We start from the raw sequence: 12,317 nt of genomic DNA on the forward strand, positions 1-12,317 counted from the left end.
CTCACTGGAATCTCCACCTCTCGAGTTCAAACAATTCTCCTGCCTCGGCCTCCTGAGTAGCTGGGACTACAGGCGCGTGCCACCACGCTCAGCTAATTTTTGTATTTTTAGTAGAGATGGGTTTTCACCATGTTGGCCAGGATGGTCTCTATCTCTTGACCTCGTGATCCACCCACGTGGGCATCCTAAGGTGCTGGGATAACAGGCATGAGACACCGTGCCCAGTCTCTTTTTTTGAGACAACATCTTGCTCTGTTGCCAGGCTGGCGTGCAGTGGCATGATCTCAGCTCACTGGAACCTCTGCTTCCTGGGTTCAAGAGATTCTCCTGCCTTAGGCTCCTGAGTAGCTGGGATTACAGGGTTCTGCCACCACGCCTGGCTAATTTTTTGTGTTTTTGTAGAGACAGAGTTTCATCATGTTGGCCAGGATGGTCTGGATCTCCTGCCCTCGTGATCCACCTGCCTCGGCCTCCCAAAGTGCTGGGATTACAGGTGTGAGCCACCACTCCCGGTCTCTGTCATTTTCATCAAGGGTAACAGTGCCCTTTGGGGAGGGGGTAGGAGTGTGTAGGGCTGCCTGTGCCAGTGGGCTTTGTATCAGTATGGACCGGTCTTGTTACGCTTCCTTGCATACACATGATCATCTTAAAGGTACTGGAAGCCTGGAAAACGCCGTGAATTTGTCCTTTCTGGATGTTAATTTGGGGTCTTTCATTTTGCTTCTTATTATTTCCACATATTTCAGGTTTTTGTTTGTTTGTTTCTGTTTTTCCTTTGTGATTTGACTGTGAAATTATTTCTAAACATTGTACATTGATTTGAATGTGAATTTACTTAAGTCAATGAAGGATAATTGAATATATTTTATTCATGTTATGACAAGTGTTCTTCATATATAAAGTGGAAGACTAATGGCCAAGTGACATAATGTATATAAAGTGCTTGGCAAATATAAATGTTAGTTCTTTTCCCTGCCTTTAACTCAAGTGTCTTCATTTTAGCCGTTGTAGTGAGAACATGTCAGATTGTCTGCAAGTATGCTGTTCTGTGCACATTGCACAGCACCCTGTGAAGGAGCAGTTCTGGCAAAGCAGGGAAGTACTCATTTTTGTTTGTTTTATGTACAACTCCTTACCCTCATTTTTCCCTCCTTGTGTGAATATTTGATTAAAAGTGTATTTTTTTTCAAATTTTCTTATTGGTAAGCAAAATTTTTTAGTGAATCTCAGAGCACACTCTAGTAATATAAATAATAGTAGTATTCTAGAGGTGGAGCACTGCAAAGTTGCTGCTGACTTTTAAAGTATAAAATAGTTTCAAGAGGCTGGAAGTGGTGGCTCATGCTTGGAAACCCAGCACTTTGGGAGGCTGAGGCAGAAGGATCGCTTGAGGCCAGCAGTTTGAGACTAGCCTGGGCATAGTGAGACCCCATCTCTTCAAACATTTTTTTTTTTAATTCGCCTTGTGTGGTGGCATGCACCTATCATCCCAGCTACTCGAGAAGGTGAGGCAGGAAAGTTGCTTGAGCCTAGGAGTTCAAAGTTACGGTGAGCTATATGATTGCATCATGCTGGCCTGGGAGACAGTGAGACCTTGTCTCAAAAAAAATATTGTTACAAGAAATTTGGGATTTTTATAATGGGCTATCTCACCCACAGCAGATTCAATCATGATGTATTTTCCCAATAATCTACTTATTATCTAGATGAATTCAGTGGGAACAAAAGTTATGACAACATTTAGATTGAGGTGATTGACAGGTAAAAAGTGCACAAATAAGTGATAGTTGGTATTCAACATACCCAAATGGTCTATTTATCTCGATTCCCTCTCTCTTAGCATTGCTTGAGTCAGGACTATAGTGAGAGGTGTGATAAAGATCCTTGGGAGAAGTTAGACATACCACTCAGCCACTGGTAAAAAGTAAGGTGTTAAGTTGGCTCATATCTGCTTCTGATGGAATTAGTTATAATGGAAAGATTTTCCTTTTTTTTAACATTTATTTAATTTCCATGTGATGGCATTCAACAAGTGAGTTTCACTGTACCCTGAATTTATATATAAGTGATTTTATGATAACATGTAATGTTTAGGATAAAGAAGACCAAAGAGACAGGCAGCGTGGCACCACTTCAGGAGAAATCAAAAGGTAAGCTGACTCGTCTTTTTTCCCACCACATGTCTTGGGTGTCATGTACCTTATCTTAAAAAAAAAAAAAAAAAAATCATTTTTTAAATTGGTTTAATTCTTTTTGTTTTGTTACTACTTTTTTCAAGCTTTTTTTATTTTATAAACTAAGTGGATTCTGGGTTCATTATAAACATGTTTTTATAACTTCAGGGCCCTAGGGTAGGCCCTCATATCTCACTTGGACCATTTAGTAGCCTGCAAACTGGTCTTCTTGTTTTGAATGTCTGATCTTTGAAATCCTTCAATGCCTTGACTTCTAATCACATTATGCTCTTCTTCAAAAACAATGACTCCCTCATTACCCACAGACTAAGTATGAACTCTTTAGCTTGGCATTGAACCCCTTACCATCTTCCCTCAGCTTTCCTTTCTAGCTTTATCTTCTAATTGTTATTTTCATGAATCCCATGTGCTTATGACCTTCAATACAGAAACTTATCTCTGTACCAACAGTTTTGTTCCCAAAAAACTACTCTTAAGTCAAGTTACTCCTAAGTTCATGGTGACTAAAAGGGTTTATGGCACTAAGATATACTTTATTTGCCATTTGTCCTTCAGTCTGTCAAATGATTCATCTTTTCCTTATGCTCAACAACTATTTCCTTAAATGCTTAAGATTTCTATTGAATCAGTAACAAATAGCCTAACATTCAAAAAAATCCCAGGACCAGACAGATTCACAGCTGAATTCTACCAGATGTACAAAGAAGAGCTGATACCATTCCTACTGAAACTATCTAAAAATTTGAAGAGGAGGATTCCTCCATAACTCATTCTATGAGACCACCATCATCCTGATACCAAAACATGCAGAAACACAACAAAAAAAGAAAACTTCAGGCCATTATCCCTCATGAACATTTATGTAGAAATCCTCAACAAAATACTGACAAACCGAATCTAGCAGCACATCAAAAAGCTAATCCACCACGATCAAGTAGGTTTTATCCCTGCAATGCAGGGTTGGTTCAACATACCTGAGTCAATAAGGTGACTCATCACATAAACAGAACTAAAGACAAAAACCACATGATTATCTCAACAGATGCAGAAGCGGCTTTTGATAAACTTCAACACCCCTTCATGTTAAAAACTCTCAATAAACTATATATTGAAGGAACACACCTCAAAATAATAAAAGCCATCTATGACAAATCCACAGCCAACATTATACTGAACAACCAAGAATTGGAAACATTCCCCTTGAAAACCAGGGCAAGACACTCACCACTCTTATTCAACATAGTACTGGAAGTTCTGACCAGAGCAATCAGGCAAGAGAAAGAAATAAGGTGCATTCAAATAGGAAGAGAGGAAGTCAAACTATCCCTGCTTGTAGATGACAGGAACTTATATCCAGAAAACCCCACAGTCTTGGCCCAAAAGCTTCTTAAGCTGATTAACAACTTCAGAAAAATTTCAGGATACAAAATCAATGTGCAAAAATTGATAACATTCCTACACACCAACAACAGTGAAACCAAGAACCAAATCAGGAACACAGTCCCATTCACAATTGGCACAAAAAGAATAATATACCTAGGAATACAGCTAACCAGATGTCTACAAGGAGAATTACAAAGATCTCTACAAGAAGAACTACAAAACACTGCTCAAAAAAAATTGGAGATGACACAAACGAGTGGAAAAACATTCCATGTTCATGAAGAGGAAGACTCAATGTAGTTAAAATAACTATTCTACTCAAAGCAATGTAATTCCTATTAAACTACCAATGATGTTCTTCATAGAACTAGAAAAAACATTTTAATATTCATATGGAATCACAAAAGAGCCAAAATAGCCAAGGCAATCCTAACTAAAAAGAACAAAGCTGGAGGTATCATACTACCTGAATTCAAACCATGTTACAGGGCTATGGTAACCAAAACAGCATGGTACTGGTACAAAAACAGACACATAGACCAATGGAACACAATAAAGAGATCAGAAATAAGGCCACACATCTACAACCATCTGAGTTTTAGCAAAGCTGGCAAAAACGAGCAATGGGGAAAGGTCTCCCTATTCAATAAATGATGCTGGGCTAATTGGCTAGCCACATGCAGAAGATCAAAACTGGACCTCTTCCTTACATCATATACAAAAATCAACTCAAGTTATATTAAAATGTAAAACCCCAAACCATAAAAACCTTGGAAGACAATGTAAGCAATATCATTCTAGACATAGAAACAAGCAAATATTTCATGACAAAGATGCCAAAAGCAATTGCAACAAAAGCAAAAATTGACAAATGAGATCTAATTAAACTAAAGAGTTTCTGCATGGTAAAAGAAACTATCAACAGAGTAAACAGACAACCTACAGAATGGAAGAAAAATTTTGCAAACTATGCATCTGACAAACGTCTAATATCCAGCATCTATAAGGAAGTTAAATAATTTACAAGAAAAAGACAACCTTATTAAAACATGGGGAAGAAATGTGAACAAACACTTTTCCAGAAGAAGACATGCATGCAGCCAACAAGCATATGAAAAAAAGCTCAACATCATTGATCATTAGAGAAATGCAAATCAAAACCTCAATGAGATACCAGCTTGCTGAGTCAGAATGGCTAAAACGTCAAAATATAACAGATGCTGGAGAGGTTATGGAGAAAAAGGAATACTTATACACTATTGATGAAAATGTAAATTAGTTTAACCATTGTAGAAAATGGAGTGGTGATTCCTCAAAGACCTAAAAACAGAAATACCATTTGACCCAGCAATGCCATTACTGGGTCTATACCCAAAGGAATATAAATCCTTCTGTCATAAAGACACATGCATACTTTTGTTCACTGCAGCACTATTCACAATAGCAAAGACATAGAATCAACCTAAATGCCCATCAGTGGTAGACTGGACAAGGAAAATGTGGTACATATACACTGTGGAATACTATGCAGCCATGAAAAAGAACAAGATTATATCCTTTGCAGGAACATGGATGGAGCCAGAGGCCATTATGCTTAGCGAACTAATGCAGGAATAGAAAACCAACTATCACATGTTCTCACTTATAAGTGGTAGCTAAGAGATGAGAACACATGGACACACAGAAACAACAGACACTGGGGCCTACCTGAACGTGGAAAGTGGGAGGTGGGAGAGGATCAGGCAAAATAACTAATGGGTACTAGGTTCAGTACTTGGGTGATGAAATAATCTGTATAATAAATCCCCATGACACAAGTTTACCTATATGACAAACCTACATATGTATTCCTGAATTTGAAATAAAAGTGAAAAATAAAGTTAAATATTTTTAAAACCTTATTTTAAATTTTTATCATAATCATACTTATCTTCCTCTAACACACTCACACTTTCATGCCTTTGGCTTATGGAATAATGGAGTTAACTTAACATCTCCAAACAAACAACAAAAACCAAAATTACTAAGTAACACTTCTATTGACATTATTGGTAGCTGTTAGAATTGACTTGTTAGTAGCTCTGCAAGCTCAGTCTATAGAAGTTTATAAGGTTAAATGTTCACGAACTTTTCCTTGGATATTTTCTTTATCTGAATTTCCATATACTAAAAAAGCTTCTGTAATCAACAGACAGTGTAAAATAAAAATATAAATGTTAATTAGAACAGAAGACATTTCTGGCCAAGCGTGATGGCTTACGCCTGTAATCCTAGCACTTTGGGAGGCCGAGGTGGGTAGATCATGAGGTCAGGAGTTCAAGACCAGCCTGGCCGATAAGGTGAAATCACATCTCTAATAAAAATACAAAAAATTAGCTGGGCGTGGGGGCATGTGCCTGTAATCTCAGCTACTCAGTAGGCTGAGGCAGGAGAACTGTTTGAACCCGGGAGGTGGAGGTTGCAGTGAGCCGAGATTGCACCACTGCACTCCAGCCTGGATGAGTGAGACCCCATCTCAAAAAAAAGAACAAAAGACATTCCTTTGAATCTTGGCCAAAATGAACATTTGCCAGCCTCTTTTCCAATAGGCCATCATGATGGCTTCTATATCTTATTCACCTTCATATCCCTACAGTGCCTACACTAGTTTCTGCAACAGATTGAATTTTCAGTAAATATTCATTAAAAATTCCTTCAGAGTCATACAATAAGGGAGTTCATGGGCCAGACATGGTGGCTCATGCCTGTAATTCTAGTGCTTTGAGAGGTCAAAAGGGGCAGATTACTTGAGCCCAGGAGTTCAAGACCAGCCTGGGCAACAGGGCAAAATCCCATCTCTACGAAATACAAAAATTATCCTATGGTGGCTCACACTTGTACTCCTGGCTACTTGAGAGGCTGAGGTGGGAGAACTGCTTGAGCCTGGGAGGCAGAGGTTGCAATGAGCTTAGGTTGTGCCACTGCACTCCAGCCTGGATGACAGAGGGAGAGACCCTGTCTCAAAAAAAAAGAAGGCAGTTCATGCATCATGTATTCATTTTCATTCAACAAATATGAATTGATTATCTATTTTGTGCCAGACATTGCTCTAGGTGCCTGGGCTCAAGGAATATCTCTGAATGAAACAAAGATCTCTGCCCTGGTAGAGTTTACATTCTAATGGAAGAATATAACCAATAGACATTAAATATAACAAATGAGTCTATTGTATAGTATGTCAGGAGGTAAGTGCAGTAGAAACAACAACAAAATAGAGCAGGGTAACGGATATCAGAAAAGAATGATTTACATTTTAAATAGAGAGGTTAGGGAAGGTTTAACAGAGAGTAATCTTTGAACAAAGACTTGAAAGAAGTGAAGGAGTTAAGTTATTCTCTTGGAACCAGCAAAGGCTCCCAGGGCAGGATGGTTCCTGCCCTGTTGCAAGGATATCAAGACTGCAGTGTGTCTAAGTAATGGAAGATGAGGTAAGAAAAATAATGGAGTATCTGATCGTATAGGGCCATAGAGAGGACTTTTTTGTTTTGTTTTGTTTTGAGATGGAGTCTCACTCTGTCACCCTGGCTGGAAGTGCGGTGGTGCGATCTTGGCTCACTGCAACCTCCGCCTCCTGGGTTCAAACGATTCTTCTGACTCAGCCTCTCAAGTAGCTAGGATTACAGGTGTGTGCCACCACACTGGGCTAATTTTTGTATTTTTGGTAGAAACAGGGTTTCACCATGTTGGTCAGGCTGGTCTCAAACTCCTGATCTCATAATCCTCCCGCCTTGGCCTCCCAAAATGCTTGGATTACAGGTGTGAGCCACCGTGCCTGGCCTGAGAGGACTTTTAATTTACCTCTGATTGTAATGAAGAGCCATTGACTGATTTTAAAAAAGAATGATTTTAATGTGATCGGAGTTTTTAAAGGATTACTGTGGCAACTGTCATCTATTTCAATAGTTGTACCTTAAAAAAAAAATGACCTGAGAATTTCCTCTGGCTGTGATGAAATAGCTTGTAAAAGACTATCTTTACCAGTAGATAGAACTTGAGAAGCCAACATATGGAGGAATAACCAAAGAGAAGTGAACCCCAAATTCTGTGAGCAATTTCCTCTCCAAGTATTTGTCTATTCCCAAGAAGTTGTGTACTGGGCCAATATTTTTTAAAAATCAAGCAGAAAACAGCTTCTAGGATGCTTAAGAACTGAGCATAGAGATTTCAGTAACAGCATTTGCTGTGGAGACAGAGGTGGGAGTTTAAGGCCTGCCAAGATGGAGAGCTGTTAGTACACATTCTAGGCTTTCCGCTGAAACTCCCATAGTGCTGTACACCATAAATAGAGGCATACCAACAAGGACAGATTGGATTTCTTTCTTTCTTTCTTTTTTTTTTTTTGAGGCGCAGTCCCACTCTGTTGCCCAGGCTGGAGTGCAGATCTTGGCTTACTGCATCCTCTGCCTCCCAGGTTCAAGCAATTCTCCTGCCTTAGCCTCCTGGGTAGCTGGCTAATTTTTATATTTTTAGTAGACAGGGGGTTTCACCATGTTGGCCAGGGTAGACGGGGTTTTGCCACATTGGCCAGGCTGGTCTCAAACTCCTGACCTCAAGTCATCTGCCCACATTGACTTCCCACAGTGCTGGAGTTACAGGCATAAGCCACCATGACTGGCTTAATAGACTAGCTTTAAAAAAACTTAAAACCCAATCAGGACTGGATTAAATTGATCTTCCTGACAGAAGAAAATGAAATTCTCTCTGGAAAACTGTAAGATGAACCAGAGCCTTATAGGTTTTCATATACAGTGTCAAATACCTCCAGTGTATTTGACATATACAGTGTCATATACATCCAGTCAAAACTTACTAGGCATAGAAGAATAACAAAAAACAAGAGGAGAAACAGACAACAGAAGCAGACCTATAAATAATACAAGTGTTTTAGTCTGTTTGTGCTGCTATAACAAAATTCTGTAAACTGGGTTGCTTATAAATAATAGAAATTTATTTCTGTTAGTATCTTTAGTAACAATGCTATAATTATCTCTAAGGCAAGCTGAGAAATGTAATCTATACCTTGGTGGCCATGTGCCCAGTTAAAATTCTGTTATGGAAGAAGAGGAAAAAAGTTTTAAGAGATTGATTAATAGTTTGCCACAATTCTTTTTAAATTAAAATTTCTAACTTTCTATTATGGGTATTTTGAAATGTTGTTTTGTCATTTGGTCTTATAGCCATCTACCTTGCCAAAGACACATTATTTCTTATAATTAATAGATTATTGTAGATTGTCTATGTAGATTATCATAATCATCTATAAATAATGTCAGTTTTCTTTCCTCCTTTCCAAATTCTATGCCTTTCTTTTTCTTGTTTTACTAAGCTGGCTAGAACCACAAATACAATACTGAGTAGAAGTGAATAGTAGGCATCTTTGGCTTGTTTCTAATTTTAAAGTAAATCCCTTTAATGTTTGCTCACTAAGAATCATGCTTGCTTTAGATTTGGAATAGATATGCTTAATGAAGTTAAAGAAGTTCCCTTTAATTTGCTAGAGGTTTTTTTTTAAGTGATAGTTGAATTTTACTAAATTATTTTCCTGAACTGATTGAGGTGATCATATTTTTTTTTATTTAACATTTTAATGTGAAGAATAACATTGACAGATTTTGTAGCATTAAGTCAACCTTTTATTCCTGAGATCACCCAGTTGAGAAATGATTTATTATTTATTTATGTTCTGACATATTTAATTTGATAATATTTCATTTGGGATTTTTTACCTATGTTGGTAAGTAGAGTGAGATTGCCATGAATTTTCTTTTTGCTCTGTCCTTGTCTGGATTCAGTGTCAAAATTATAATGGCCTTGTGGAATGAACTGGGGACGATTTCTCTTTCTATTCTCTGAAGAATATGACCTAAAATTGGAATGATCTTTCTCTTGAAAGTTTGAGGGAATTCATTTGTAAAATTCATTTGGGTTACTTGTCTTCTTTGGGATAATCTTTTAATATTGATTCAATCATTTTAAATTTAGGACTCTTAAGGCATTCAAATTTTTCAGTTTTGGTAAGTTATATTTTCTAGAAACTTTTGCATTTTGTCTAAGTTTTAAAAACTTATTAGCAAAAAGTTTAGTCTTTGCTTTATCTGTAATTCTGTTCCTCTTTTTCTCAATATTATATGTTTGTGCCTTCTTTTATTTTCTAGAGTAATGTCACTAGATGTTTTCCTTTTTTATTAGTTTTTTTCAGTGGAGAACTTTTGTCTTTTTATAAAACCTCTTTTATTGTGACTTTGTTTTCTACCTCATTGATTTCTCCTCTTTTCTATATTATCTTTTTTCCTCCATGTTCTTTGAGTTTACTTTTTTTCTAATGTGTATCTAATACCTGTCTTTTAAATTCTCAATTTCTTTTCTAACATAGACATTTTAGGGTGTAAACCTCTCTCTATACAACTTTTGCTCCATTACACAACTTTTGTGATATTTATCATTCAGCAACAAATATTTTTTATGTTGTTATGATTTCTTTTTTGACTGATAATTTAGAAAATGTGTTGATATGATTTGGCTGTATCCCCACTCAAATCCTCATCTTGAATTATAGTTCCCGTAAGTCCCATGTGTTGTGGGATGGACTCAGTGGGAGATAATTGCATCATGGGGGCATTTCCCCTATACTGTTCTCATAGTAGTGAATAAGCCTCATGAGATTTGATGGTTTTACAAGGGGAGACCCCCTTTGCTTGGTCCTCATTCTCTCTTTTCTGCCACCATGTAAGACGTGACTTTTGCCTTCTGCCATGACTGTGAGGCCTCCTCAGCCATGTGGAACTGTGACTACATTAAACCTTTTTTTCTTTATAAGTTACCCAGTCTCAGGTATGTCCTTATCAGCAGCATAAAAATGGACTAACACATGTGTATAAATTTCTAAATATTTCAGAATTTAAAATTTCTCTTATTAACAACTTCCAACTTAATTGCATTTGTCCATATGATACTGATTCTTTGAAGTTTTTTCAGGTTTGCTTAATGCCTGGAATCTAGTTATTTTGCTGCCAGAGGGTCTTTTAAGGTGTCAAGTTCATTGCACCGCTAAGAACAGAAGTCCATAAATGTGTAACTTGAGATAGTACAGATTATTACTTCATAGTGTTGTTGTATGGGTAAAATAGATGTAAAGTACTTGACAAGATCATTCAACAAATGCTATCTGTTGTTATTACTACCACCCTATGAGAGAAGCTTGATTAATGCGATTTCAGCTAAGTGAACATTTTATTTTACTTTACAATTTTACTTCTCAGCATTTAAAAGAAATGTTTTTATTTGAAGAAAATAACTTGATAGGCATGTAAAATATGAAATGAGTTAATTATTTATGGAGAGTGTGCCTTTTACTTTGAAATAAATCTCAGTCATCACATGTTTTAAAAAGTATTGTACAGAATCAGATTAGGTTGGTGTAAAAGTAATTGTGATTTTTAGAATGGCAATTACTTTTGCACCAACATATTTTTATATAATTAAATACAAGCATTAAAAGTTTTTTAGATAAATATTTTTTGAGGCACATAGTCATTTTAGAAAGTACACATTGAAGCCAAGTATGGTGACTCATGCCTGTAATCCCAGTACTTTTGGAGGCTGAGGTGGGCAGATCACTTGAGGCCAGGAGTTCGAGATCTGCCTGGCCAACATGGTGAAACCCTGTCTCTACTAAAAATACAAAAACTAGCTGGGCATGATGGCACATGCCAGTAGTCCCAGCTACTCAGGAGACTAAGGCATGAGAATCACTTGAGCTTGGGAAGTGGAAGTTGTTGCAGTGAGCTGAGATCCCACCACTGCACTCCAGCCTAGGCGATAGAACAAGATTCCATCCTCCATCTCAAAAAAAAAGTAAACATGGCATTTTTAATTCAAAACATATGTTATATCAAAAATTAGTAGTTAAAAAAATTTTTCTGGGTAGGTGTATATATTTATGGGGTATATGAGATATTTTGATACGAGCATACAACGTGTAATAATGTAATGTGTAATAACCACATCTGGGTAAATGGAGTATCCATCCCCTCAGGCATTTATCCTTTGTGTTATAAACAATCCAATTATACTCTTTAAGTTATTTTAAATGTACAAGTAAAATTATTATTGACTATCATTGCCCTGTTGTGCTATCAAATACTAGTTCTTATTCATTCTTTGTATTTTTTGTACCTATTAACCATCCCCACTCTTCCCCCCCAACTATCCCTCCCAGCCTCTGGTAACAATCCTTCTATTCTCTACCTCCCTGAGTTCAATTGTTCTAATTTTTAGCACCCACAAATAAGTGAGAATATGTGAAATTTGTCTTTCTGTGACTCACTAATTTAACCTAACATAATGATCTCCAGTTCCATCCATAATGTTGCAAATGACAGGATCTCTTTCTTTTTTATGACTGAATAGTACTCCACTGTGTATATGTAACCCATTTTCTTCATCCATTTGTCTGTTGATAGACACTTCAGTTGCTTCCAAATTTTGGCTCTTATGAACAGTACTGCAGTAAACATGGGAATGCAGATACCTCTTTGATATACTGAGTTCCTTTCTTTTGGGCATATACCTAGCAATGGGATTGCTGGACCATGTGGTAGCTCCATTTTTGGTTCTGAGAAACCTCCAAACGGTTCTTCACAGTGGTTGTACTAATTTACATTCAATTAATTAATTAATTAATTTTTATTAACATAGAAG

The 12,317-nt window shown here is 37.0% G+C and overlaps 1 protein-coding gene across 2 annotated transcripts in view; it reads left to right on the forward strand.

Moving 5' to 3' along the window:
- Positions 1 to 12,317, forward strand: part of CUNH8orf89 (chromosome unknown C8orf89 homolog) — an 18,699-nt gene that overhangs the window by 5,005 nt on the left and 1,377 nt on the right. Inside the window, exon 3 of one of the 2 annotated variants that reach the window (XM_037745054.1) lies at positions 2,095 to 2,150. The exons of the other annotated variant lie outside the window; for it this stretch is intronic. Within the exon in view, the coding sequence (XP_037600982.1) occupies positions 2,095 to 2,150 (56 nt within the window). The remainder of the gene's footprint in view (positions 1 to 2,094; positions 2,151 to 12,317) is intronic. 2 annotated transcript variants of the gene reach the window in all.

The sequence above is a fragment of the Cebus imitator genome, unplaced genomic scaffold (genome assembly GCF_001604975.1).
Source record: "Cebus imitator isolate Cc_AM_T3 unplaced genomic scaffold, Cebus_imitator-1.0 Scaffold9, whole genome shotgun sequence".
NCBI classification, from domain to species: Eukaryota; Metazoa; Chordata; class Mammalia; order Primates; family Cebidae; genus Cebus; species Cebus imitator.